Source organism: Macaca mulatta, chromosome 19, assembly GCF_049350105.2.
Source record: "Macaca mulatta isolate MMU2019108-1 chromosome 19, T2T-MMU8v2.0, whole genome shotgun sequence".
NCBI lineage: Eukaryota > Metazoa > Chordata > Mammalia > Primates > Cercopithecidae > Macaca > Macaca mulatta.
Window position 1 is genome coordinate 9261926 of NC_133424.1, and position 27931 is coordinate 9289856.

At 51.6% G+C, this 27931-nt stretch overlaps 1 protein-coding gene and 1 long non-coding RNA gene across 13 annotated transcripts; one reads left to right on the plus strand and one right to left on the minus strand.

Moving 5' to 3' along the window:
• The first annotated feature begins 220 nt into the window (after positions 1-220).
• On the plus strand, positions 221-27931 carry MARCHF2 (membrane associated ring-CH-type finger 2). 12 transcript variants are annotated; one of them, XM_077979885.1, is made up of 8 exons: positions 221-347; positions 1587-1660; positions 2491-2834; positions 5793-6066; positions 8638-8865; positions 15473-15668; positions 19179-19388; positions 27300-27931. In XM_077979885.1, exons 5-8 carry the CDS (start codon positions 8690-8692, stop codon positions 27456-27458), a joined length of 741 nt encoding a protein of 246 aa, XP_077836011.1. In that variant the 5' UTR covers positions 221-347; positions 1587-1660; positions 2491-2834; positions 5793-6066; positions 8638-8689; the 3' UTR covers positions 27459-27931. The 12 variants fall into 12 exon arrangements, with proteins under 12 accessions (XP_077836011.1, XP_077836009.1, XP_077836013.1 ...); XM_077979883.1 differs by lacking the exon at positions 2491-2834; XM_077979887.1 differs by lacking the exons at positions 1587-1660; positions 2491-2834 and having other exon boundaries at positions 221-722.
• Positions 17443-21568, minus strand: LOC144337067 (uncharacterized). Its single transcript, XR_013409699.1, has 3 exons — positions 21267-21568; positions 18393-18766; positions 17443-17676 (listed from the first exon to the last, which is right to left on the minus strand). It is a non-coding gene; the product is annotated as an uncharacterized LOC144337067 (long non-coding RNA).

Sequence of the window (27931 nt, forward strand, 5' to 3'; positions counted from 1 at the left end):
CTGGGCTAGGGCGGGACCAGTGCTGGGGGCGGAGCCGGAGCTGGGGGGCGGAGCCAAGACTCGGCAGGGGCGGAGTCAGCAGCTGCGGCGCAGCGGGGCCTGTGCGGCCCACGGCGTCCCTGTCGCCTCCGGCCCCGCCTCTCAGGGCGGGACGTGCGTGGCGATTGGCGAGTGAGAGCGAGAGGCGGTCGCTATTGGCCCGCGGCGCTGTCGGCTCGGCGGGCGGTGCCCGGACGCAGGTGCCGGCCGGAGCGGAGCTAGTGGCGCCGACGGGCCGGGCCGGGCCGGGACCCGGGCCGGGGCGAACGGAGGGGCCTGCGCGGCCGCCCGGCCCGGCCGCGTATCAGGTAGGCATGGGCCTGCAGGTGGGGTCAGAGGACGCCAGTCCGCGGGCCAGCCCCGGGTTCGAGGCCGGAGCTCGGCACCCGGGCGGGACGGCTGGGCTCGATCCCTTGACCACAGCCTTCTCAGGGACGCGGGGACCCCAGTTCCCGTGTCAAGGCCGGTGGGAGGTCCCCGGGGTCCGGTACACAGTAGGCGCCTCTCCGAGCCTCGGTTTCCCCACCTGTGAAACTGGGTCATCCCATTGCCAACCTGATGGGGCTTCTGGGAGGACTCAGGAGGTGGCTGGTGCAGAAAGCGCCTGACACACAGTAGGTAACTACGAAGTGGCCAATGCCCTTCCCCAACCTCCTTCTCAGAGCCTCTCTACTTGCAAAATAGTAAGTTATAATATAATGAGCCAGCCACTTTGCACAAAGATGCTCAAACAGGATACCCTGTGCTATATGGGTACTCAAAACAGCGTAATCAAATGGGCATATTGAGCTCATTCAGTTCTTTTGAAACCATACTGAGTAGATGGAAGCACTAGAAATGTCCCCTGTTATACAGATGAGAGAGTCCAGGCTTAGACAGGTTAAGTGTCTTGCCCAGGGCCACACAGCACATAAGGAGTAGAGGTGGGATTGGAACCTCGTTTCTCATGCAGTGCCTAAAGGAACTGAAGGACACACAGGAGCCTCTCTATGGTAAGGGAAGAGGAATGAATGCAATGACAACCTCCACATTTACCCTAAAAAATATTAATTTTTTTTTTTTTTTGAGACGGAGTCTCACTCTGTCGTCCAGGCTGGAGTGCAGTGGCGTGATCTCCCACTCACTGCAAGCTCTGCCTCCCGGGTTCATGCCTCCCGGGTTCACGCCATTCTCGTGCCTCAGCCTCCCGAGTAGCTGGGACTACAGGCGCCCGCCACCATGCCCAGCTAATTTTATATATATATATATTATATATATATATATTTAGTAGAGATAGTGTTAACCAGGATGGTCTCGATATCCTGACCTCGTGATCCACCCGCCTCGGCTTCCCAAAGTGCTGGGATTACAGGCATGAGCCACCGTGCCCGGCCAATAGTGAGCTTTTATTGAGCACTTACTGTGTGTGCCAGGGGTTGACTGTGTGGCCTCTCATCAACAGCTCTGTAAGCTGATGATAGTAATTATAATAGGAGCTAATAATTAATTTCTTAATTTTTACTAATTTATGAACTATATATTATGACACCCCTTCTTTTTTTTTTTAGATGGAGTCTCCCTCTCTTGCCCAGACTGGAATGCAGTGACACGATCTCGGCTCATTGCAATCTCTGCCTCCCAGGTTCAAGCGATTCTCTCACCTCAGCCTCTCGAGTAGTTGGGATTACAGGCGCCCGCCACCATGCCTGGCCAGTTTTTGTCGTTTTAGCAGAAATGAGGTGGTTTCACCATGTTGACTGGGCTGGTCTTGAACTCCTGGCCTCAAGTGATCCACCATCCTTGAGCTCCCAAAGTGCGCAAAGTGCTGGGATTATAGGCATGAGCCCTTCGCCCGGCCTATAACACTCATTTTGTGGATGAGAATACTGAGGCTGAGAGAGTAAAACAGCTGCCTGAGATCACACTGTAGGGAGTTTTAGGGCCCTCTGATTCCTCTGCTCTCTGTTTCCTACCTTTAGGAAAAGGAGCCTGGGCAGGTATGGAAAAGACTGGGGGGCCTCAGTGCCACCCTAAACAAGCCTAGCTAAGGGTGAGCTTTACTTGATGAATTCAGCCTGGAGGCTCCTTCTCAGGAGACCCCCTCCACAGACAGATTCCACCAGCTCCATCATTAGAATGAAGCCCAGAGAAGCAAAATGACTTGAACCAGGACACTCAGCATTGGTGGCAGAGCCAGGAGGGCCAGGAGTTAAAGAACCCAGGTCTCTTGAGGTCCAGACCCACTCCCTGGACTGTTTTAAGTTCAAGTTCTGACACCACCCCTTCCCAGCTGTGTGACCTTGGAAAGGTAGATGCCTCTCTCTGAGCATCGGCCTCTTCCCCCATCACAGGGTGTAGTTATTGGTTTGTTGTGAAGACTCAATGAGATCTATATCCAGGCCGTGCATGGTGGCTCATGCCTGTAATCCCAACACTTTGAGAGGCCAAGGCGGGCAGATCACTGGAGGCCAGGAGTTCAGGACCAGCCTAGGCAACTTGGCAAAACACCATCTCTACAAAAAAATACAAAAATTAACTGGATGTGGTGGTGTGCAGAGCTACTTAGGAGGCTGAGGTGGGAGGATTACTACACTGCCTTCCAGCCTTTTGGGTGACAGAGTGAGACCCTGCCTCAAAACAAACAAACAAACAAACAACAGAAGAGAGAAAAGAAATAGGCCAGGCGCGGTGACTCATACCTGTAATCCCAGCACTTTAGGAGGCTGAAGTGGGTGGATCACGAGGTCAGGAGTTTGAGACTAACGTGGCCAACATGGTGAAACCCCGTCTCTACTGAAAATACAAAAGTTAGCCAGGTATGGTGGTGGGTGCATGTAATCCCAGCTACTCGGGAGGCTGAGGCAGGAGAATCCCTTGAATCCAGGAGATGGAGATTGCAGTGAGCTGAGATCGGCCACTATACTCCAGCCTAGGCGACAGAGCGAGACTCTGTCTCAAAAAATAAAAAAAGAAAAAGAGAAATGACTGCAGTAGCAACTAGAAATGCAGCAGCTCTGGGCTAGACACAGGGCCAGGGCCACATGCTGGGGACAGCAGGAGGCAATCTGACAAGGTCCCTTTTTTATAGAATTCACTGCAGGGTGGAACAACAGACATGGCTAAATACGTAGATGAATAAGTAGAATGTTTCAGACAGGGACACATGCCAGGAGGGGAATCAAGTGGACCCCAGTGGCGCTTGATTGATTGAGACAGGGTCTTGCTCTGTGGCCCAGGCTGGAGTGCAGTCGTGCAATCATGGCTCACCGCAGCCTCAACCTTCTGGGCTCAAATGATTCTCCCACCTCAGCCTCCTGAGTAGCTGGGATTACAGGCGCACACCACCACACCCGGCTCATTTTTGTATTTCTTGTAGAGGCGAGGTCTTGTTATGTTGCCCAGGCTTCTCTCAAACTCCTGGGCTCATACTATCCTCCCACCTCAGCCTCCCAAAGTGTGGGAATTACAAGCATGAGCCAATGCGTCCGGCCCCAGACAGCATAGTCGAGAAGGCTTCTCCAGGAAGGTGACCTTTGAAGGAGACACTTATAACAACTGTTTCGAGTTCAGTGAGATGATGACTATGTATGGAGCTTGCTTGGCACAGTATCCAGTTCTTTTTTTTTTTTTTTTTGAGACGGAGTCTCGCTCTGTAGCCCAGGCTGGAGTGCAGTGGCTGGATCTCAGCTCACTGCAAGCTCCGCCTCCTGGGCTTACGCCATTCTCCTGCTTCAGCCTCCTGAGTAGCTGGGACTACAGGCGCCCACCACCTCACCCGGCTAGGTTTTTTTTTGTATTTTGTAGTAGAGACGGGGTTTCACTGTGTTAGCCAGGATGGTCTCGATCTCCTGACCTCGTGATCCGCCCGCCTCGGCCTTCCAAAGTGCTGGGATTACAGGCTTGAGCCACTGCGCCTGGCCTCCAGTTCTTGATAGATAGAAGCTGCTGGTATAATTTTGGTGGTTCGCAGGCCTTGCATTAGCAGATTTACCTGTTTTGTTTGTTTGTTTTGTTTTGTTTTCTCCCTGATAGAAGAAACATTAGAACATCCTATACAGGAGCTGGGATAGTTCCTGTGATATATGGTTATCTACAGAAATGTAAAGACCAGGCCAGGGGTGGTGGCTCAAGCCTGTAATCCCAGCACTTTGAGAGGCCGAGGCAGAGAGATCACTTGAGGTCAGCAGTTAGAGACCAGCTTGGCCAACATGGTGAAACCCTGTCTCTACTAAAAATACAAAAATTAGCTAGGTGTGGTGACACACAGCTGTAGCCCCAGCTACTCGAGAGGCTGAAGCAGGAGAATTGCTTGAACCCAGGAGGCTGAGGTTGCAGTAAGCTGAGATCACACCGCTGCATTCTAGCCTGGGTAACAGAGTGAGACCCTGTCTTTTTTTTTTTTTTTTTTTTTTGGGATGAAGTCTCGCTGTCACCCACGCTGGAGTGCAGTGGCATGATCTCAGCTCACTGCAAACTCCGTCTCTGAGGTTTAAGCGATTCTCCTGCCTCAGTCTCCCAGGTAGCTGGGATTGCAGGCGCCCGCCACCGTGCCTGAGTAATTTTTGTACTTCTAGTAGAGACGGGGTTTTGCCATGTTAGCCAGGCTGGTCTCGAGCTCCTGACTTAGGTGATCCACCCACCTTGACCTCCCAAAGTGCTGGGATTACAGGCGTAAGCCACCACGCCCGGCCAAGACCCTGTCTTTTTTTTTTTTTTGAGATGGAGTTTCATTCTTGTTGCCCAGGCTGGAGTGCAATGGCGCGATCTTGGCTCACCGCAACCTATGCCTCCCAGGTTCAAGCGATTCTCCAGCCTCAGCCTCCCAAGTAGCTGGAATTACAGGCATGCGCCAATATGCCTGGCTAATATTTTTGTATTTTTAATAGAGACGGGTTTTCTCCACGTGGTCAGGCTCGTCTTGAACTCCTGACCTCAGGTGACCCGCCCACCTCGGTGTCCCAAAGTGCTGGGATTACATGTGTGAGCCACCGCGCCCGGCCAAGACCCTGTCTTAAAAGAAAAAAAAGGAGGCCGGGCGCGGTGGCTCACGCCTGTAATCCCAGCACTTTGGGAGGCCGAGGCGGGCGGATCACAAGGTCAGGAGATCGAGACCACGGTGAAACCCCGTCTCTACTAAAAATACAAAAAATTAGCCGGGCGCGGTTGTGGGCGCCTGTAGTCCCAGCTACTCGGGAGGCTGAGGCAGGAGAATGGCGTGAACCCGGGAGGCGGAGCTTGCAGTGAGCCAAGATCGCGCCACTGCACTCCAGCCTGGGCGACAGAGCGAGACTCCGTCTCAAAAAAAAAAAAAAAAAAAAAAAAAGAAAAAAAAGGAAATTGTAAAGACCTATCCTCAGAGGGGCTGGGCTGGAGGAAAGGACGCCTCTGCCCGCCTTCCCGTAAAGAGCCCAGCCGCTTCCCCTTTGGCCTCTGAGCTGAAGGTTCTGGTTGCAGGGACTTGGGAGGGACAGAAGCAGGCACCCTGTGTCAGGCCCGGCCACTGCCCTATGGGTGTTATCTCAGGCGTGCAGTCTTCCTCTTGGGCCCCTGCCTTTGGGTAATACTTGCTTATCTGGCCTGCAGAGGCCGGACTGTGATGCTCTGGAGAACATGTGAGGCCAGGAAGGCTGCGGGCTGAGCTTTTTAGAGGGCATTTATCCAGCGGTGAACTGTCCTAGCCCAAGAGTTAGTAATTGCTCCCCCATTCCTTCACCTTCCCACTTTGGGGCTCAGATTTTTTTTTTTTTTTTTTTTTTTGCTTGCTTTTGTTTTAGAGACTGGAGACTGGGTCTCGCTCTGTCACCCGGCTGGAGTACAGTGGTGTGATCATAGCTCACTACAGTCTTGAACTCCTGGGCTCAAGAAGTTGAGGCTCCCTCCTCAGCCTCCCAAGTAGCTGGGACTACAGGCTTTCACCACCATGGCTGGCTAATTAAAAAAAAAAAACCTTCAGAGAGACAGGGTCTCTCTATGTTGCCCTAGCTCGTCTCAAACTCCTGGCCTCAAGTGATCGTCCTGCTTGGACCTTCCAAAGTGCTGGGATTACAGGTATGAACAACTTCCCCTGCTCTGGGGCTTGGATTTTGATTGACAGTTTAAAAGCTGACTTGGGGTGGGGGTGGGAGTACTTCAGTGAGTACCTGATTGCCTCTCTTGCTTGGACTTTCTGAACACTTTAGGAGATGCAGGGGCTCTGAACATTGTAACTCTTGGGGTTTGGACAAGCTAGGGACAGAGATCCTTGGCTCCAGGGCACCTGTATTGGCTTCAAGGAGGTCTCCAGAAAGGGCTCTTGTTCCTTCAGTGGCATTCTCGGCTGGGCTGGGGACAGTGGCTGACACCTGTAATCCCAGCACTTTAGGAGGCCGAGGCAGATGGATCACCGGTGGTCAGGAGTTTGAGACCAGTCTGGCCAACATGGTGAAACCCCATCTCTACTAAAACTACAAAAATTAGCTGGACGTGGTGGCTCATGCCTGTAATCCCAGCAGTCTGGGAGGCTGAGGCAGGTGGATCACCTGAGGTTAGGAGTTCGAGCCCAGCCTGGCCAACATGGTGAAACCCTCTCTCTACTAAAAATACAAAAAAATAGGCCGGGCATGGTGGCTCACGCATGTAATCCCAGCACTTTAGGAGGCCGAGGCAGGGGGATCACAAGGTCAAGAGATCAAAACCACCCTGGCCAAAATGGTGAAACCCCATCTCTACTAAAAATACAAAAATTAGCTGGGCGCGGTGGCGTGTGCCTGTAGTCTCAGCTACTCAGGATGCTGAAGTAGGAGAATCGTTTGAGTCTGGGAGGCGGAGGTTGCAGTGAGCCAAGATCGTACCATTGCACTTCAGCCTGGGCGACAGAGCTGGACTCTATCTCAAAAAAAATAAATAAAATACAATAAAAATAAAAATAATTAGCTGGGCGTGGTGGTGGGCCCCTGTAATCCCAGGTACTTGGAAGGCTGAGGCAGGAGAATCGCTTGAATCCGGAAGGTGGAGGTTGCAGTGAGCGGAGATCGCACCATTGTACTCCAGCCTGGGCGACGAGGGAAACTCCATCTCAAAAAAAAAAACCAAAAAAAACAAATATAAATAAAAATACAAAAATTAGCCAGGCGTAGTGGTGCACGTCTGTAATCCCAGCTACTTCGGGGGCTGAGGCAGGAGAATCGCTTGAACCCAAGAAGTGGCGGTTGCAGTGAGCTGAGATCGTGCCACTGTACTCCAGCCTGGGCAACACAGCGAGACTCCGTCTCAAAAAAAAAAAAAAAAGAACTGGTTCTGATACCGTATCTGGAAAGGTGGAAAGGTGGTATTAGTTGAAAGGTAGTCCTGGCCCTGGAGGCTTTGAGGGTAAGAGCAGGCCTAGCTTTTCTTGTCTTCTCTTTTTTAGAGACAGGGTCTCACTCTGTGGCACAGGCTGGAGTGCAGTGGGCACCATCATAGCTCACTGCAGCCTCAAACTCCTGGCTCAGGTCATCTTCCCACCTCAGCCTCACAAGTGGCTGGGACTATAGGCCTGTGCTACCACGCCTGGCCAATATTTTTGGTTTTGTTTTGTAGAGCCAGGGTTTCACCATGTCACCTAGGCTGGTCTCAAACTCCTGAGCTCAGGCAATCCCAGGCAGGCAGATTGTCTTGAATCCAAAGTGCTGGGATTGCAGGTGTGAACCACTGCTCCTGGCCTAATTTTCTTGTTTTTACAGAGGTAGAGTCTTGATGTGTTGCCAAGGCTGGTCTCAAACTCCTGGGGCTCAAAAAATCCTCCTGCCTTGGCTTCCAAAGCACTGGGATTATAGACGTGAGCCACCACACCTGGCCAGGCCTAGCTTTCCTGTTTGTTTGTTTTTTTTTTTTGAGACAGAGTCTTGCTCTGTCGCCCAGGCTGGAGTGCAGTGGCACGATCTTGGCTCACTGCAACTTCTCCCTCCTGGTTTCAAGCGATTCTCCTGCCTCAGCCTCCCGAGTAGCTGGGACTACAGGCGCCCACCACCTCGCCCGGCTAGTTTTTTGTATTTTTTAGTAGAGACGGGGTTTCACCGTGTTAGCCAGGATGGTCTCGATCTCCTGACCTCGTGATCCGCCCGTCTCGCCCTCCCAAAGTGCTGAGATTACAGGTTTGAGCCACCGCACCCGGCCAATTTTTTGTATTTTTAGTAGAAACGGGGTTTCACCGTGTTAGCCAGAATGGGAAGCCTAGCTTTTCTTTTTCTTTTTTCTTTTTTTTTTTTTTTTTTTTGGTATTTTTAGTAGAGACGGGGTTTCACCATGTTGGCCATGATGGTCTCGATCTCTTGACCTTGTGATCCATCCTCCTCAGCCTCCCAAAGTGCGGGGATTAGAGGCACCAGCCACCGCGCCTGGCCAGGGAAGCCTAGCTTTTCTTAGGAGTGCGAGAAATAACACAACCCAAGCTCCTGCTGTACACCAGCCTTGTGCTGAGTTACACTCATCGTCTCCTTAAATCCTTACTGGCCCCACAGAGGCCCACTTTACAGATCATGCAAACTAAGGCTCAGAGACGTAAATTTTCTAGTGGTCCCTACAGCCTTGACAAGAGACTCAAACCTTAGTCCATCAGGCTCACTAACCTTGCCCCTAACCTCCGCACTGGTCTGTTCCCAGGCTCCTGGGACCATGGGCCTCAGGCCCTGAGGATACAAGGCTCCCTGTGGCCATGACGACGGGTGACTGCTGCCACCTCCCTGGCTCCCTGTGTGACTGCTCTGGCAGCCCTGCCTTCTCCAAGGTCGTGGAGGCTACGGGCCTCGGACCGCCCCAGTATGTGGCACAGGTGACTTCGAGGGATGGCCGGCTCCTCTCCACCGTCATCCGTGCCTTGGACACACCGAGGTGAGTGGCGACCGCGTGGATGTCCTGGCCTTTACTGCCTCTTCTCTCTGGGCCCAGTGACCTTCTCCCAGCCTGCGGTCAGAAGTCCAACCATCGACAGAGGGCCAAGTGGGTAAACAGAGAAAGAGACACGAACAGTTATTGCCTTGTGGAAACAGAGGCCTAGCTTTGGCCAGGTCTGGTTCTTTAGGAAAAGCTGAAATTCCAGATTATTATGTGAAATCTGAAGGTCAAATGTTGGCAAGTAACACACTTTTGGGAGGCAGTCTAGGGGGTGGTCAGGAGTGTAGGCTGTGGGCTCAGTGCCTGGGCCCCGACACTGAGTGGACACCTCCGTCTCTCCCAGAGTGACCTGGGACAAGTTAGTTCACCACTGTATCTCTCTCTTCTTTTTTGAAATAGAGTCTCATTTTGTTGCCCAGGCTGGAATGCAGTGGCGCAATCTTAGCTCACTGCAACCTCTGCCTCCCAGGTTCAAGCCATTCTCCTGCCTCAGCCACCTGAGTAGCTGGGATTACAGGCACCCACCACCACGCCTGGCTAATTTTTGTACTTCTAGCAGAGACGGGGTTTCACCATGTTGGCCAGGCTGATCGCAAACTCCTGACCTCAGGTGATCTGCCCGCCTCAGCCTCCCAAAGTGCTGGGATTACAGGTATGAGCCACTGTGCCCAACTTCTTTTTAAAATTTTTTTTTTTTTTTTTTTTTTTTTGAGACGGAGTTTCACTCTTGTTGCCCAGGCTGGAGTGCAATGGCACGATCTCGGCTCACCGCAACCTCTGCCTCCCAGGTTCAAACAATTCTCCTGCCTCAGCCTCCGTAGTAGCTGGGATTATAGGCATGTGCTACCACGCCCGGCTAATTTTTTTGTATTTTTAGTAGAGACGGGGTTTCTCCATGTTGGTCAGGCTGATCTCGAACTCCTGGCCTCAGGTGATCCACCCACCTCGGCCTCCCAAAGTGCTGGGATTACAGGCGTGAGCCACCACGCCCAGCTTTTTTTTTTTTTTTTGAGAAAGAGTCTCGCTCTGTCACTCAGGCTGGAGTACAGTGGCGTGATCTTGGCTCCCTGCAACCTCCGCCTCCCGGGTTCAAGCAATTCTCCTGCCTCAGCCTCCTGAGTAGCTGGTTCTACAGGTACATGCCACCACATCCAGCACCCAGCTAATTTTTGTATTTTTAGTAGAGATGGGGTTTCACCATGTTGGCCAGGCTGATCTCGATCTTTTGACCTTGTGATCCACCCACCTCAGCCTCCCAAAGTGCTTGGATTACAGGTGTGAGCCACTGTACCTGGCCCCTTCTTTTTTTTTTTTTTTGTTTTTTTTAAGGCAGAGTCTCACTCTGTCACCCAGGCTGGAATGCAGTGGCACAACCTCAGATCACTGCAACCTCTGCCTCCCGGGTTCAAGGGATTCTCCTGCCTCAGTCTCCTGTGTAGCTGGGATTACAGGAGTGAGCCACTGCTACTTTTTGTATTTTTAGTAGACATGGTGAGCCACTGTACCCGGCCCCCATTTCCTTCTAATCTGTATCTTTTGCATTATATCCCTGCCAAAATGTCATGAGCAAAGCCCATTTTCTTAGCGCAGCATCTGAGGCGGGCAGTGCACACAGCACAGCCACCTAGGGTACTCTGCCCTGGAGTCAGACTTCCTGGGTCCCAGTCCCAGCTGCATGGATTCCTGACTGTGCAAGTTTGCAGAAATGAGTTCACTCCTCTCAGCCTCCATTTTCTCATATGGAGGCAAAAATAGCACCTGATGGCCAGGCATGGTGGCTCCTGCCTGCAAAATCCCAGCACTCTGGGAGGCTGAGGCAGATGGATCACTTGAGCCCAGGAGTTTGAGATCAGCCTGGGCAATATAGGGAGACCCCATCTCTACCAAAAAAATACAAAAAATTAGCCAAGAGTGGTGGCACACACCTATAGTCCCAGCTACTCAGGAGGCTGAGGTTGGAGAATTACTTGAGCCTGGGAGGTCGGGGCTGCAGTGAACCGTGATCACATCACTGCACTCCAGCCTGGGTGACAGGGTGAGACTCTAGCTCAGAAAAAAAAAAAAGGGCTGGGCACAGTGGCTCACGCCTGTAATCCCAGCACTTTGGGAGGTCAAGGTGGGCAGATCACAAGGTCAGGAGATCGAGACCATCCTGGCTAACACGGTGAAACCCTGTCTCTACTAAAAATACAAAAGATCAGACGGGCGTGGTGGCGGGCGCCTGTAGTCCAAGATACTCGGGAGGCTAAGGCGGGAGAGTGGCGTGAACCTGAGAGGCGGAGCTTGCAGTGAGCCGAGATTGCGCCACTGCACTCCAGCCTGGGCGACAGAGCGAAACTCCATCTCAAAAAAAAAAAAAGCACCTTCCTTACAGAATGAGACAGATAAATCCAGATGTTGCTCTTAGAATAGTACCTGGTACATAGTAAGCGCTCAACAAATATTGAGGCTTTTTTCCTCTCTTCTCTGAATTTGTTTTGTTTTGTTTTTTTGGAGACAGTGTCTCACTTTGTCACCCATGCTGGAGTGCAGTGACGTGATCTCAGCTCACTGCAATCTCTGCCTCCTGGGTTCAAGCGATTCTCCTGCCTCAGCCTCCCAAGTAGCTGGGATTACAGGCCCCCCGCAACCAAGCCTGACTAATTTTTGTATTTTTTTTTTTAGTAGAGACAGGATTTCACCATGTCGGTCAGGCTGGTCTCCTGACCTCAGATGATCCACCTGCCTCAGCCTCCCAAAGTGCTGCGATTACAGGCGTGAGCCACTGTGCCTGGCCTCTTCTCTGAATTGGCTCTCCCACACTTTTTCAGGGTTTCCCAGAACGAGCTCCAAACTGACGTGGTTCTTCCTCAAGATTCTCGTCCCTTGTGTTTCCCTGAGTTGGTTTCCGGAGGAGGGGTTCCTTTTTTGTTAACTTTGTTTGTGTGTGTATGGGGGGAGGGTGGGATCAGGGTATAGGTTCAGAAAGGAGGGAGGCAGGCATGCCCTTTTGCCATTGCAGGAGGAAATAGCAGTCCAGGGACAGAACTGTTGAGAAAGCAGCCATGAACAGCCTGTTGGGCTCTTTTTGAAGCAGCCCGACCCCACCCGGCAGCATGAGAATCTGAGAAAAGGATAGAAAACAGTCATTTCCAGGCAGGCACAGTAGCTTACGCCTGTAGTTCCAGCACTTTGGAAGTCCAAGGCTGAAGGATCGCTTGAGCCCAGGAGTTCAAGACCAGCCTGGTCAACATAGTGAGACCCCCCCTCTGTAGAAAAAGTTAAAAAATGTTAGCTGTGTGGGGTGGTGCCGCCTGTAGTCCCAGCTACTTGAGAGACTGAGGCAGGAGGATTGCTTGAGCCATGGAGTTCGAGGCTGCAGTGAGCTGTGATCGCACCACTGCACTCCAACCTGGGCAACAGAGCCAGACCTTTTCTCAAAAAAGAAAAGAAGGCCTGGCGTGGTGGCTTACGCCTGTAATCCCAACACTTTGGGAGGCTGAGGCAGGTGGATCATTTGAGGTCAGGGGTTCAAGACCAGTGTGACCAACATGGTGAAACCCCGTCTCTATTAAAAATACAAACATTAGCCAAGCATGGTGGCACATGCCAGTTGTCCCAGGTACTCAGGAGGCTGAGGCAGGAGGATAGCTTGAACCCTGGAGGCAGAGGTTGTAGTGAGCTGAGATCGCACCATTGTACTCTAGCCTGGGTGACTCAAAAAAAAAAAAAAAAAAAGAAAAGAAAAGAATACAGTCTCTCCGAGAGGAAATCAGCATTGTCTGGAAAATAGCTCTTCTTGGTGCGACCTCACAGTCTGCCTTCTGGCCAGAAATGTTTGGGAAACAGTGACTCATGGCTGGATGGCCTCTGGGCCACGCCTCCTGCCTCCTGAGCTGCCCTGGGAAGGACCCAGCATCCCCAGAGATTGGGCCAGGGCTGGAGACTTTTCCGAGGCAGCTTTCCGCAGATGCTTTTTATTTCTGTTTCCCCCTCACAAGGGCAGAGGAGCAGGTGAGCACTTCTTTCTGGACACACAGGTTTCTCAGGTAGCATGGGCTTCAGGTATGGTTAGATCCGGGAGCCTCCAAAGATGTCCTTTTGAATCTACCTTTCCCTGTCTCTCGGCTCTGCTCTCCTCTGTGCTGGCATCGCTCACAGGTTCCACACAGAGACTAGGCAGCTGCCAGGAGCTCCAGGCTTACGTCAGCCTTGTGGCCTACAGTTCTGGAGTTTACAGGGAAACAAAGAATTTTAGGAATAGATTGTTGGTGACTCTGATGGTATCACACAAGCCTGAGTTGGTCGCCGTGAGCAGGGGTGCGTGCTGTTCTATTTTCTTTTGCTTTTATTCAAATGTTCTCACTCTGTTGTCCAAGCTGGAGCGCAGTGGTACAATCATGGGTCATTGGAGCTTTGAACTCCTGGGCACAAGTAATCTTCCCGCCTCATCCTCCCAGGTAGCTGGGACCACAGACATGCACCATCTTGCCAAGCTCAGTCTTTTTTTTTTTTTTTTTTTTTGAGACGGAGTCTCACGCTGTTGCCCAGGCTGGAGTGCAGTGGCGCGATCTCGGCTCACTGCAAGCTCCGCCTCCCGGGTTCCCGCCATTCTCCTGCCTCAGCCTCCTGAGTAGCTGGGACTACAGGCGCCCGCCACCGCGCCCGGCTAATTTTTTTTTTTTTGTATTTTTAGTAGAGACGGGGTTTCACTGTGGTCTCGATCTCCTGACCTTGTGATCCGCCCGCCTCGGCCTCCCAAAGTGCTGGGATTACAGGCTTGAGCCACCGCGCCCGGCCTTTTTTTTTTTTTTTTTTTGAGACCGAGTCTCGCTCTGTCGCCCAGGCTGGAGTGCAGTGGCGCGATCTCGGCTCACTGCAAGCTCCGCCTCCTGGGTTTACGCCATTCTCCTGCCTCAGCCTCCTGAGTAGCTGGGACTACAGGCGCCCGCCACCGCGCCCGGCTAATTTTTTTTTTTGTATTTTTAGTAGAGACAGGGTTTCACCGTGGTCTCGATCTCCTGACCTTGTGATCCGCCCGCCTCGGCCTCCCAAAGTGCTGGGATTACAGGCGTGAGCCACCGCGCCCGGCCAGCCAAGCTCAGTCTTTAAAAAAAATTTTGGGGCCCGGCGCGGTGGCTCACACCTATAATCCCAGCACTTTGGGAGGCCGAGGCGGACAGATCACAAAGTCAGGAGATTGAGACCAGCCTGGCCAACATGGTGAAACCCTGTCTCTATCAAATAAAAAAAAAAAAAAAAAAAAAAATTAGCTGGGCGTGGTGGCACGTACCTGTAGTCTCAGCTACTTGGGAGTCTGAGGCAGGAGAATCACTTGAACCTGGGAGGGGGAGGTTGCAGTGAGCTGATATCACACCATTGCACTCCAGCCTGGTGACAGAGAGACACTCCATTTCAAAAAAAAAAAAAAATGTTTTTTTTATACAGTTGAGATCTCACTATGTTGCCCACACTGGCCTTGAACTCCTCGGCTCAAGTGATCCTCCTGCTTCAGCCTTCCAAAGTGCTAGAATTACAGGCATAAGCTACTGCGCCTGGCCTGGTGTTCTGACCGGTCCAGCCTGAGGCCCGAGGTCATCAGGAGTGTTGTCTGCTCTGCACTAGTTCTTGAGGAATTTTTTTTTTTTTTTTTTTTTGAGGCGGAGCCTTGCTCTGTCGCCCAGGCTGGAGTGCAGTGGCGTATTCTTGGCTCACTGCAACCTCTGCCTTACAGGCTGAAGTGATTCTCCTGCCTCATTCTCCCCAGTAGCTGGGATTACAGGCACCTACCACCATGCCTGGCTAATTTTTGTATTTTTAGTCGAGATGGGATTTCACAGTGTTGGACAGGCTGGTCTTGAACTCCTGACATCGTGATCCGCCCGCCTTGGCCTCCCAAAGTACTGGGATTACAGGAATGAGCCACCTCACCCAGCCGGTCTTTGAGGATTAAGAGTTGAGGGTGGGGGACCGGGTGTGGTGGCTCACGCCTATAATCCCAGCACTTTGGGAGGCCAAGGCAGGCGGATCACAAGGTCAGGAGATGGAGACCATCCTGGCTAACATGGTGAAACCCTGTCTCTACTTAAAATACAAAAACACAATTAGCCAGGCATGGTGGCAGGCGCCTGTAGTCCCAGCTACTCGGGAGACTGAGGCAGGAAAATGGCATGAACCCGGGAGGCAGAGCTTGCAGTGAGCCGAGATTGTGCCACTGCACTCCAGCCTGGGCAACAGAGCGAGCCTCCATCTCAAAAAAAAAAAAAAAGAGTTGAGGGTGGGGAAGTTGTGCAGGATAATCAGGGTGGGTATTTTAGGAAAATTTGGAGAGGACATTGGGGGGCGGGTATAACAGATGCCCATGTTGGGTCTGAGAGGGTGCTACAGGTGTCCTGGGAAGGGAACACATCACTGCACCTGTGGGAGTCTGGGAAGGCTTCGCAAGGTTACCTTCTCTGCATCTCCTCCCCAAAGGGAAGGACATTTGGAGCTGGGCATTGAAGGATGAGTAGGAGTTCACCAAGGGGCAGCATGGGGTAAGGGTGAGCTTGTGATCCAGTGGGTAGTGAAGCAGGTATAGACAGAAAGCGCAATCATTGCTCACGGGTCCTATCTCCGTGTCCAGTGACGGTCCCTTCTGCCGGATCTGCCACGAGGGAGCAAATGGGGAGTGCTTGCTGTCCCCGTGTGGCTGCACCGGCACTCTGGGTGCTGTGCACAAGAGCTGTCTGGAGAAGTGGCTTTCCTCATCTAACACCAGCTACTGCGAGCTGTGCCACACGGAGTTTGCAGTGGAGAAACGGCCTCGACCGCTCACAGAGGTACCCTTGAGAGTGTGAGACTGTGGTGGGCAGCGGGGAGAGGGCAGACATGGGGGCAAAGGCAGGAGCTGCCCTGGGCAATCTGGTGGTCTCCCCAGGGCAGACCCCCTTACCATTTCTGTCCACCGGGTGGGTCTGCTGACGGTGTGTCGGAAACGAGGCCCGGGGTTTGGGAGTCAGTCTTTCTCTTCCTTCTTCTCCTTCCTCTACCTTTTTTTTTTTTTTTTTTTTTTTTTTTGAGGCAGAGCGTCACTCTTGTTGTCCAGGCTAGAGTGCCGTGGCACGATCTCGGCTCACTGCAACCTCCGCCTCCCAGGTTCAAGCGATTCTTCTGCTTCAGCCTCCCGAGTAGCTGGGATTACAGGCGTGTGCCACCGCCCAGCTAATTTTTTGTATTTTTAGTAGGGATGGAGTTCACCATGTTAGCCAGGCTGGTCTCAAACTCCTGACCTCATGTGATCCACCCACCGCGGCCTCCCAAAGTGCTGGGATTACAGGCATGAGCCACTGTGCCCAGCGTATGTCCTTCATTAGCAGAGATTTCCCGAGCACCTCCAGCATGCCCAGCACTCTGTTAGGCACTGGGGACCCAGCCACCAGCCAGACACATAGGGCCGGGCACTCATGGAGATTAAAGTCCAGTAACTTTAATTTGGACTTTGAAGCATCGCTTCTGATATGAGGTTACAGGAAAAAAAAAAAAAAAATCAACGAAGCAACTGGTTTCTGGGAGCAATAGTGCGATAAGGGAAAAACATGTCACAGTGGGTGGGGCAACTTGGGGTGTCAAGCAAGGCCTCAGCAGGAGGTGAACCCCACTAGCTGAGGCCTGAGAGATGAAAAGTAACAAGCTGCTGGATGCAGTGGCTCATGCCTGTAATCCCAGCACTTTGGGAGGCCAAGGCAGGCAGATCACTTGAGGTCAGGAGTTCGAGACCAGCCTCACCAACATGGTGAAACCCCGTCTCCACTAAAAATACAAAAAAAGAAAAAAAAAGAAAAAAAGGAAAAAGTCCAGGCACAGTGGCTCACACCTGTAATCCTAGCACTTTGGGAGGCCAAGGTGGGTGGATCACCTGAGGTCAGGAGTTCAAGACCAGCCTGGCCAACATGGCAAAACCCTGTCTCTACTAAATATACAAAATTAGCCAGGTGTGGTAGTGGGAGCCTGTAATCCTATCTACTAGGGAGGCTGTGGCAGGAGAATTACTTGAACCCGGGAGGTGGAGGTTGCAGTGAGCTGAGGCTAAGCCACTGCACTCCAGCCTGAGTGACAGAGCAAAACTCTGTCTCAAACAACAAGAAAAAAGCTGGGTGGGGGGGTGCATGCCTGTAATCCCAGCTACTCGGGAGGCTGAGGCAGGAGAATCACTTCAACCTGGTAGGCAGAGTTTGCAGTGAGTTGAGATAGCGCCACTGCACTCCAGCCTGGGCAACAGCGTGAGATTCTATCTCAAACAAAACAAAACAAAAAAAAAAACCCAAAGCTGGACATGGTAGCTCACAATCCCAGCACTTTGGGAGGTAGAGGAGGGTAGATCACCTGAGGTCAGGAGTTCGAGACCAGCCTGGCCAATGTGGTAAAACACCGTCTCTACTAAAAATACAAAAATTACTCGGCGTGGTAGTGGGGACCTGTCATCCCAGCTCGAACCCAGGAGGCGGAGGTGGCAGTGAGCCAAGATTGCAAATACAAAAAACTAGCCGGGTGAGTTGGCGGGCACCTGTAATCCCAGCTACTCGGGAGGCTGAGGCAGGAGAATGGCGTAAACCCAGGAGGCGGAGCTTGCAGTGAGCTGAGATCCGGCCACTGCACTCCAGCCTGGGCAAGAAGAGCAAACTCTGTCTCAAAAAAAAAAACCTAGAAAACCCCTGGCCCACCTGGGAGTCAGGGTATAGGGAGAAAAGTGGGAGGGAGGTCCAGTCCCTTCACACACCCGCCCACACCCACTTTGGTCTTCATGCTACAGCCACACGGCCCACTCCCCACACATCTTGTCTAGGCCGCCTCCCCCTACCCCAGGGCCTTTGCATCTGCCGCCCCTGCAGCCTAGAGGCCCATCTCCCCCATTCTTCACATGGTTCCTTCTGTTCATTTCGTTCTCTTCAATGTCACTTCCTTGGCAAGGTCTTGCCCTGTGTGACCATTCACCCATTTCATACCTCCACTGCCAGCATGGGAGGGCAGGGGCCCCTTCTGTCTCATCCACCAGAATTTCATGAATTAAGCCCATTTCTTGGCTGGGTGCGGTGACTCACGCCTGTAATCCCAGCACTTTGGGAAGCCAAGGTGGGAAGATCACTTGAGGCCAGGAGTTCAAGACCAGCCTGGGCAACACAGTGAGACCCTGTCTCTATAAAAAAATTAAAGAATTTATTATTATTATTTTGAGACATAGTCTTACTCTGTCACCCAGGCTGGAGTACAGCATGTGATCTCGGCTCACTGCAACCTCCACCTCCCAGGTTCAAACGATTCTTCTGCCTCAGCCTCCCGAGTAGCTAGGATTATAGGTGCGTGCCACCATTCCCGGCTAATTTTGTATTTTTAGTAGAGACGGGGTTTCTCCATATTGGCCAGGCTGGTCTCGAACTCCTGGCCTCAAGTGATCTGCCCACTTTGGCCTCCCAAAGTGCTGGGATTACAGACATATGAGCCACTGTGCCAGGGCTTTTTTTTTTTCTTTAAAGCCCATTTCTTTTGGCCCGTCATCTGGGGAAGGCCAAGCATAGTAGATTAGTAGCCAAGGACGCTTCAGTCCTGGAGCAAGACTTCCCAGGTTGCAGCCCCAGCTTTGTGGACTATGTAGCTGTGTGAGTTTGGTCACTTGAGTTAATTCCTCTGTGCCTCAGTTTCCCCATCTGTAAAATGGGAGTAAAAGTGCCCAGCACCTGGCAGGCCCTGGCTCCTCATGAGCTCAATAAATGTTTGAAAGAAGGAAAGGGCCAGGCGTGGTGGCTCACACCTGTAGTCCCAGAATTTTAGAAGGCTGAGGTGGGCAAATCACAAGGACACAAGTTCGAGATCGGCCTGACCAATATGGTGAAACCCCATCTCTACTAAAAATACAAAATTAGCCGGGCGTGGTGGTGCTTGCCTATAATCCCAGCTACTCCGGAGGCTGAGGTGGGAGAATCCCTTGAACCTGGGATGTCGAGGTTGCAGTGAGCCGAGATCATGCCACTGCACTCCAGCCTGGCCGACAGAGCGAGACTCTGTCTCAAAAATATATATATACATACAAAATTAGCCGTGCATGGTGGCTCTTGCCTGTAATCCCAGCTACTCCGGCAGCTGAGACAGGAGAATTGCTTAACCCCGGAAGGTGGAGGTTGCAGTGAGCCGAGATCGCGCCACTGCACTCCATCCTGGGCGACAGAGCAAGAATCCGTCTCAAAAAAATAAAAGAAAGAAGGAAAGGAGAGAGGGAGGCCTAGACCTGGAGGTCCTGACCCCTCCCCCTCAGCAGCCCCTCCTCTGCCCCCTTTTCCCCGTCCTCTCCCCTGCAGTGGCTGAAGGACCCGGGGCCGCGGACCGAGAAGCGGACGCTGTGCTGCGACATGGTGTGTTTCCTGTTCATCACGCCGCTGGCCGCCATCTCGGGCTGGTTGTGTCTGCGCGGGGCCCAGGACCACCTCCGGCTCCACAGCCAGCTGGAGGCCGTGGGTCTCATTGCCCTCACCATCGCCCTTTTCACCATCTATGTCCTCTGGACGCTGGTGAGTGGCCGCGGCTTTGCAGCGTGCATCTGGAGCTCTGCCGCTGGGAGCAGCAGGGCCAGGGATTTGACCCCTGGCTTGTGGGGTACGGGGCTCCCTGGCTGCCTCTGTCTATGGCCCTGGGTGGAAGAGTGCTTCTGAGGTCACCCTGCCTCTCTGGGAGCTTCAGATTCCAAATGTGACAAAGGTCTAGGGAATCCCTGAGCTAGGTGTAAACCTTGACCTGAGTGCAGGAACCCCCATCCATGAACCCCCAAGATTAGGAGCGGGGCAGAGAGGAGCAAATGCCTGAGAGAGAGATTGGGGGAGAACAAATAAATGGGAAAATAGATGTAGATTAAGAAATTGAGGCTGGGCACAGTGGCTCACCCCTCTAATCCCAGCACTTTGGGAGGCCAAGGCAGGTGGATCACCTGAGGTCAGGAGTTCGAGACCAGCCTGACCAACATGGAGAAACCCCGTCTCTACTAAAAATACAAAATTAGCCAGGTGTGGTGGTGCATGCCTGTAATCCCAGCTACTCGGGAGGCTGAGGCAGGATAATTGTTTGAACCCAGGAGGCGGAAGTTGCTGTAAGGCGAGATCGTGCCATTGCACTCTAGCCTGTGTAATGAGCGAAACTTCGTCTCAAAAAAAAAAAAAAAAAAAAAAAGAAAAGAAAAGAAAGAAAGAAATTGAAAGGGAAATCCCAGGCACAGTGGCTCACTCCTATAATCCCAGCACTTTGGGAGGCCAAGGCAGGTGGATTACCTGAGCCGAGGAGTTCCAGACCAGCCTGGCCAACATGGTGAAATCTTGCCTCTGCTAAAAGTACACAAATTTAGCTGTGCGTGGTGGTGGGTGCCTGTAATCCCAGCTAGTCGGGAGGCTAAGTCAGGAGAATCACTTGAACCTGAGTGGCAGAGGTTGCAGCGAGCTGAGATTGCGCCAGTGTACTCCAGCCTGTGCGACAGAGCAAGACTCTGTCTCAAAACAAACAAACAAACAAAAAAAAAAAACAAAGAAATTGAAAGGGGAAAGCCTGGTGCAGTGGCTCATGCCTGTAATCCCCATGCTTTGGGAGGCTGAGGTGGGCGTATTCCTTGAGGTCAGGAGTTTGAGACCATCCTGGCCAACAATGGTGAAACCCCATCTCTACTAAGAATACAAAAAATTAGTCTGGTGTGGTGGCATGCACCTGTCATCCCAGCCACTAGGGAGGCTGAGATAGGAGCACTGCTTGAACCCAGAAGCCAGAGGTTGCAATGAGCCGAGATTGTGCCACTGTACTCCAGCCTGGGCAACAGAGTGAGATTCTGTCTTTAAAAAAAAAAAAAAAAAAAAAAAAAGGAAAGAAAAGAAAAAGAAATTGAAGGGGAAGAGAGAGAGGAACTGAAATGAAAACATTGAGTGAAACCAGGCCCAGTGGCTGTTAACACCTGCAATCCTAGCACACTGGGAGGCCGAGGCAGGAAGATTGCTTGAAGCAAGGAGGTTCAAGACCAGGATGAGGCGACAAAGCAAGATGTCCATCTCTACAAAAAATGTAAAAATTAGTGGTAGGCCAGGCGCAGTGGCTCACGCCTGTAATCCCAGCACTTTGGGAGGCCGAGGCGGGCGGATCATGAGGTCAGGAGATCGAGACCATCCTGGCCAACGTGGTGAAACCCCATGTCCACTAAAAATATAAAAATTAGCTGGGTGTGGTGGCGCGCGCCTGTAGTCCCAGCTGTTCAGGAGGCTGAGGCAGGAGAATCGCTTGAACCCAGGAGGCAGAGGTTGTGGTGAGCTGAGATCAAGCCACTGCACGCCAGCCTGGTGACAGAGTTAGACTCCGTTTAAAAATAAATAAATAAATAATAAAATAATAATAATAGAGTCAAGTGCGGAGGCTCACACCTGTAATCCCAGCACTTTGGGAGGCTGAGGCAGGCAGATTGCTTGAGCTCACGAGTTCGAGACCAGCCTGGGCAAAGTGACAAAACCCCATCTCTACAAAAAATACAAAAGTTTGTCGGCCATGGTGGTGCATGCCTGCAGTCTCAGCTACTCTGGAGGCTGAGGTGGTAGGATCGCTTGAGCACTGGAGGCAGAGGATGCAGTGAGCTGAGATTGTACCACTGAACTTCAGCCTGAGTGATACAGCCAGACCTTGTCTCAAAGAAAATAATAATATTAGTAAAAGAAAAAGGAAAAAAAAGGCTGGATGCAGTGGTTTACACCGTAATCCCAGCACTTTGGGAGGCTGAGGCGGGCATATCACTTGAGGTCAGGAGTTCAAGACTAGCCTGAGCAACATGGTGAAACCCCGTTTCTACTAAAAATACAAAAAATTGGCCAGGTGTGGTGGCTCACACCTGTAATCCCAGCACTTTGGGAGGCTGAGGTGGGTGGATCACGAGGTCAGGAGTTCGAGACCAGCCTGACCAACGTGGTGAAACCCTGTCTCTACTAAAAATACAAAATTAACTGGGTGTGGTGGCACGCACCTATAATCTCAGCTACTCAAGAGGCTGAGGCAGGAGAATGGCTTGAACCTGGGAGGGAGAGGTTGCAGTGAGCTGAAATTGCACCGTTGCACTCCAGCCTGGGCAACAGAGCAAGACTCCATCTCAAAAAAATAAATAAATAAAAAATTAGCCAGGTGTGGTGGCACATGCCAGTAATCCTAGCTTCTCGGGAGGCTGAGGCACAAGAATCACTTGAATTCGGGAGGTAGAGGTTACAGTGAGCCAAGATCACGCCACTGCACTCCAGCCTGGGTGCCTGAGTGACAGAATAAGATTCTGTCTCACAGAAAAAGACAAAAAAAAAAAAGAGAAAAAAAGCCTGAATGAGAGACAGAGACAGACAGAATGACGGGGGTGTGAGGTGTTGTTCTAGGCCTCTGGTAGGCAGCAGAACCATTGCTTAGAGGCAGAAGTTTCCCACAGTCTCACCCCTCAGACATAACCACTATTGTCCAGCTGTAGGGGAGTCTCTGCCTCACAAAGTATTTTTCAGTGCACCTACCAGCATTTTCTTTTTTTTTTTTTTTGAGACGGGGTCTTGCTCTGTCATGCAGGCTAGAGTGCCGAGTGCAGTGGCGCAATCCTGGCTCACTGCCACCTCCGCCTCCTCGGCTCAAGCGATTCTCCTGTCTCAGCCTCCTGAGTAGCTAGGATTACAGGCACATGCCACCACGCCCGGCCAATTTTTGTATTTTTAGTAAAGAGACGGGGTTTCGCCATGTTGGCCAGGCTGGTCTTGAACTCTTGACCTCAGGTGATCCGCCTACCTTGGCCTCCCAAAGTGCTGAGATTACAGGCATGAGCCACCGTGCCCGGCCCCTACCAGCATATTTTAAAATATGTAAACTGGATGAAATCACAGCTACTGTTTTAGTATCTGCTTGTTTTCATTTTGCTGGTGTTCTTTAAAAAAAAAAAACAGGCTGGGTATGGTGGCTCAAGCCTGTAATCCCAGCACTTTGAGAGGCCGAGACGGGCAGATCACGAGGTCAGGAGATCAAGACCATCCTGGCTAACACGGTGAAACCCCGTCTCTACTAAAAAATACAAAAAAATTAGCTGGGCGTGGTGGTGGGTACCTGTAGTCCCAGCTACTCGGGAGACTGAGGCAGGAGAATGGCGTAAACCCGGGAGGCGGAGCTTGCAGTGAGCCGAGATCCGGCCACTGCACTCCAGCCTGGGTGACAGAGTGAGACTCCATCTCAAAAAACAAAAACACACACACACTGCCGGGCGCGGTGGCTCAAGCCTGTAATCCCAGCACTTTGGGAGGCCGAGACGGGTGGATCACGAGGTCAGGAGATCGAGACCATCCTGGCTAACACGGTGAAACCCCGTCTCTACTAAAAAAAATACAAAAAAATAGCCGGGCGAGGTGGTGGGCGCCTGTAGTCCCAGCTACTCGGGAGGCTGAGGCAGGAGAATGGCGTGAACCCGGGAGGCGGAGCTCGCAGTGAGCTGAGATCTGGCCACTGCACTCCAGCCTGGGCGACAGAGCGAGACTCCGTCTCAAAAAAAAAAAAAAAAAACACACACACACACACACACACACACAACGAGGCAGCCACCCAGCAGATATTCATTGTATGGGTGTACCATATTTATTTAACCAATCACTTTTGACAGGCACTGGGATTTTTTCCAATGTGTATGTGGTTTTATTTCTACTTCTTCCTTTTTTTTTTCCATTATGAACAGTGCTTTGGGCACTGTCCATGCAAATCTTTCTTGGGAACTTGCTTGGTCAAAGGATGTGAACCACTGACATTTATTGATTGATCGATTGATTGATTGAGCCGGAATCTCACTCTGTTGCCCAGGCTGGAGTGCAATGGCACGATCTTGGCTTACTGCAACCTCCGACTCCCCGGTTCAAGCAATCCTCGTGCCTCAGCCTCCTGAGTAGCTGGGATTAAGGCATTTGCCACCATATCTGGCTAATTTTTGTATTTTTAGTAGAGATGAGTTTTCACCACGTTGGCCAGGCTGGTCTCGAACTCCTGGACTCAGGTGATCTGCCCACCTTAGTCTCCCAAAGTGCTGGGATTATAGGCATGAGCCATTGCACCAGGTAACTTTTTTTTTTTTTTTTTTTTTTTTGAGACGAAGTCTCACTCTGTCACCAGGCTGGAGGGCAGTGACGCGATCTTGGCTTACTGCAACCTCTGGCTCTCAGGTTCAAGCAAGTCTCCTGTCTCAGCCTCCTGAGTAGCTGGGACTACAGTTGTGCGCCACCACGCCCAGATAATTTTTAAATTTTTAGTAGAGACAGGGTTTCACCATGTTGGCCGGGATGGTCTTGATCTCTTGACCTCGTGATCGGCCTGCCTCTGCCTCCCAAAATGCTGGGATTACAGGTGTGAGCCACCGTGCCTGGCCACTTTTAAATTTTTTAATAGACTAATTTTTAGAGTAATTTTCAGTTCACAGCAAAATCTAGCAGAAAGTACAGAGAGTTCCTGTATATCACCCTGCTCCATACACACACAACCTGCACAGCCTCCCTCACTGTTAACATCGTGTACCCAAGTAGGGCATTTGTTAGAATCAGTGAACCTTCATTATCCCTTTAAAACCATAGTTCACATTAGGATTCACTTTTTTCATTTGTTTGTTTTGCAGTGGTTATCTCGCCCTGTCTCCCAGACTGGAGTGCAGTGGTGTGATCTCCGCTCACTGCAACCTCTGCCTCCTGGGCTCAAGCGATCCTCCCACCTCAGCCCCCCGAGTAACCAAGACCACAGGTGTCCACTACCACACCTGGCTAATTTTTGTATTTTTTGTAGAGACAGGATTTTGCTATGTTGTCGAAGCTGGTCTTAAACTCCCAGGCTCAAACCTTGGCTTCCCAAAGTTTTGGGATTACAGGTGTGAGCCATCGCACCTGGCCTTTGTGTGTGTGTGTGTGTGTGTGGCGGGGAGGGGATAGGATCGTGCTTTGTCACCCAGACTGCAGTGCAGTGTGGTGTGGTCATGGCTCACTGCAGCCTCAACCTCCCAGGCTCAATTGATCCTCCCACCTCAGCTTCCTGAGTAGCTAGTATTGCAGGTGTGTGCATCACGCCTGACTAATTTTTGTATTTTTTTGGTGGAGACAGAGTTTTGCCATGTTGCCCAGGCTGGGAGCTGACTCTTATTGTTGGACATTTATACGTTTTAATGAATGTATAATGACATGTATTCACTATTTTTTTGTTTTGTTTTGTTTTTTTGAGACAGAGTCTCACTCTATGCCAGGCTGGAGTGCAGTGGTGCGATCTCGGCTCACTGCAACTTCCGCCTCCTGGGTTCAAGTGATTCTCCTGCCTCAGCCTCCCAAGTAGCTGAGACTACAGACATGTGCCATCACGCCCAGCTAATTTTTGCATTCTTAGTAGAGATGGGGTTTCACCGTGCTGGCCAGGATGGTCTCGATCTCTTGACCTCGTGATCTGCCCACCTTGGCCCTCCCAAGTGCTGGGATAACAGGCGTGAGCCACTGCGCCTGGCCATATTCACCATTATAATATCAGACAGAGTAGTTTCATGGCCCTAAAAATCCTCTGTGCTCTCTCTATTCATGCCATTCTCCTTTTCCCCAACCCCTGTTCACTGCTGATCTTTTTACTGTCTCCATAGTTTAGCCTTTTCCAGAATGTCCTATAGTTGGAGTCATTCAGTATGTAGCATCTTCAGGTTGGTTTATTTCATTTAGTGATATGCAGTTAAAATTATTTTTGTGACTTAAGGGCTTTTTTTCTGAGGCAGAGTCTCACTCTTTCACCCAGACTAGAGTGAAGTGGCCTGATCTCAGCTTACTGCAGCCTTCGTACCCCTCCCTGCCGGGTTCAAGCTATTCTCTTGCCTCAGCCTCCTGAGTAGCTGGAATTACAGGCACCCGCCACCACGCCCAGCTAACTTTGTATTTTTAGTAGATATGGAATTTATCCATATTGGTCAGGCTGGTCTCGAATTCTCGACCTCAGGTGATCTACCCACCTTGGCCTCCCAAAGTGCTGGGATTATAGGCTTGAGCCAGGGTGCCCAGCATTTTTTTTTTTTTTCTTTTTGAGACAGGATCTCACTCTGTTGGATTGCAGTGGCGTGAGCACAGCTCACTGCAGTGTCAACCACTAGGGCTCAAATGATTCTCCTACCTCAGCCCCCTAAGTAACTGGGACCATAGACCTGGGCCACCACATCTGGCTGATTCTAAAATATTTTTTAGAAACAAGGTCTTGCTATGTTGCCTAGGCTGACCTCGAACTCCTGGGCTCAAGTTATCCCCTGGCCTTGACTTCCCAAAGTGCTGGGATTACAGGCATGAGCTACCTTTCCCAGCTTAGTTTCTTTTTAGCACTGAATAATATCTCATTATCTGGAAGCACCACTGATTATTTATTCATTCACCTATTGAGTGACATCTTTTTTGCTTGCATGTTTTGGCAATTATGTGACTGATTTACATTAAAACAATTTTTTTTTGAGACAGGGTCTCACTCTGTCACCCAGGCTGGAGTGCAGTGGCGCGATTTCGGCTCACTGCAGCCCGTATCTCCCAGGCTCAAGCGATTCTCCTGCCTCATCCTCCCAAGTAGCTGGGACTACAGGCCACCTCGCCGAGCTAATTTTTGTTTTTTTTGTTTGTTTGTTTTTGTTTGTTTGTTTGTTTTTTGAGACGGAGTCTCGCTGTGTCGCCCAGGCTGGGGTGCAGTGGCGTGATCTCGGCTCACTGCAAGCTCCGCCTCCCGGGTTCACGCCATTCTCCTGCCTCAGCCTCCGAGTAGCTGGGACTACAGGCGTCCGCCACCACGCCCGGCTAGTTTTTTGTATTTTTAGTAGAGACGGGCTTTCACCATGTTAGCCAGGGATGGTCTCGATCTCCTGACCTCGTGATCCACCCGCCTCGGCCTCCCAAAGTGCTGGGATTACAGGCTTGAGCCACCGCGCCCGGCCAATTTTTGTATTTTTAGTAGAGTCAGAGTTTTTAGTAGAGACAGGGTTTCTCCATGTTGCCCAGGCTGATCTTGAACTCGTGAGCTCAAGTGATCTTCCCCCGCGCCCCGTCTTCCAAACTACTGGGATTACAGGCGTGAGCCACCGCGCCGGGCCTGACCGATTGACATTTAATGCCTCCCAAGAGGCTGTTTCACTTCCTTCCCACTGAGAGGCAGGGAAGGAGCTCCCCTTTGCTTCCTGCTGGTGTGTGTGCGGTGTATCTTGTCTTTGCAGGACTCTGAAAGCTGGTGGGTGTCACCAGGATGGTGAATGGGTCTGTGTGTGTGCACTTTGCGGGAGGAATGTTCGTAAGCCAGCTCTGCTTCTGGAAGCATGAGCCCCAGCCGTGGTTTGGGCCAACGCGGGTGCCACGGCAACTTGCTTTGCCTCCTTTGCGGGTGGAGTCCTTCTCAGCGCCCCCGCTCACTGCAGGACTGCCCCGCAGGTCTCCTTCCGCTACCACTGCCAGCTGTACTCCGAGTGGAGAAAGACCAACCAGAAAGTTCGCCTGAAGATCCGGGAAGCGGACAGCTCCGAGGGCCCCCAGCATTCTCCGCTGGCGGCTGGACTCCTGAAGAAGGTGGCAGAGGAGACGCCAGTATGAACGCTGGGCTGTCCGGGCCCTGCAGCAGAGAGGCCAGAGGTAGCTGGCAATACCCTGTCCTGTGGAAGGATGGAAACTGCCTAACACTTCCCGCACGGCCTGAACGCTTCTTAGGCCAAGAGACACCATGCGGAGCCTAGTCTGTGATCCTGTGTGAAGATATTATCAGGGTTGTTTGTTTTTTTTTTTTTTGCACACTGTTGTTCATATCGAGGACAGGTGGACACGGTCCTGAGCTCTGGACGGAGCAGGCACACTGATCTCATTCTGAGGCCCACATGGCACCTTCTGGGCCAGCAGCTGTGGCCGGTGTATCAAGGGCGCCCTTAAAGCTGGAACATTCCAGCAAGCTTCTTGCGCTTCTCTGCACCTGGCAGGCCCACTTTCCTGGCACCCTCGACTTTATATAAAAGTTGCACTGCGTTTCAAAAACCCACCCCTGAATGAATAAAAGGAGCCCTGGCTGGACAAAA

Coding starts and splice junctions, on each gene's coding strand:
- MARCHF2 (XM_077979887.1), top strand. CDS start 8,690: ATGACGACGGGTGACTGCTGCCACCTCCCTGGCTCCCTGTGTGACTGC. Junction 8,866..15,472: donor CGTGCCTTGGACACACCGAG/GTGAGTGGCGAC, acceptor CTCCGTGTCCAG/TGACGGTCCCTTCTGCCGGA. Junction 19,389..27,299: donor TCTATGTCCTCTGGACGCTG/GTGAGTGGCCGC, acceptor ACTGCCCCGCAG/GTCTCCTTCCGCTACCACTG.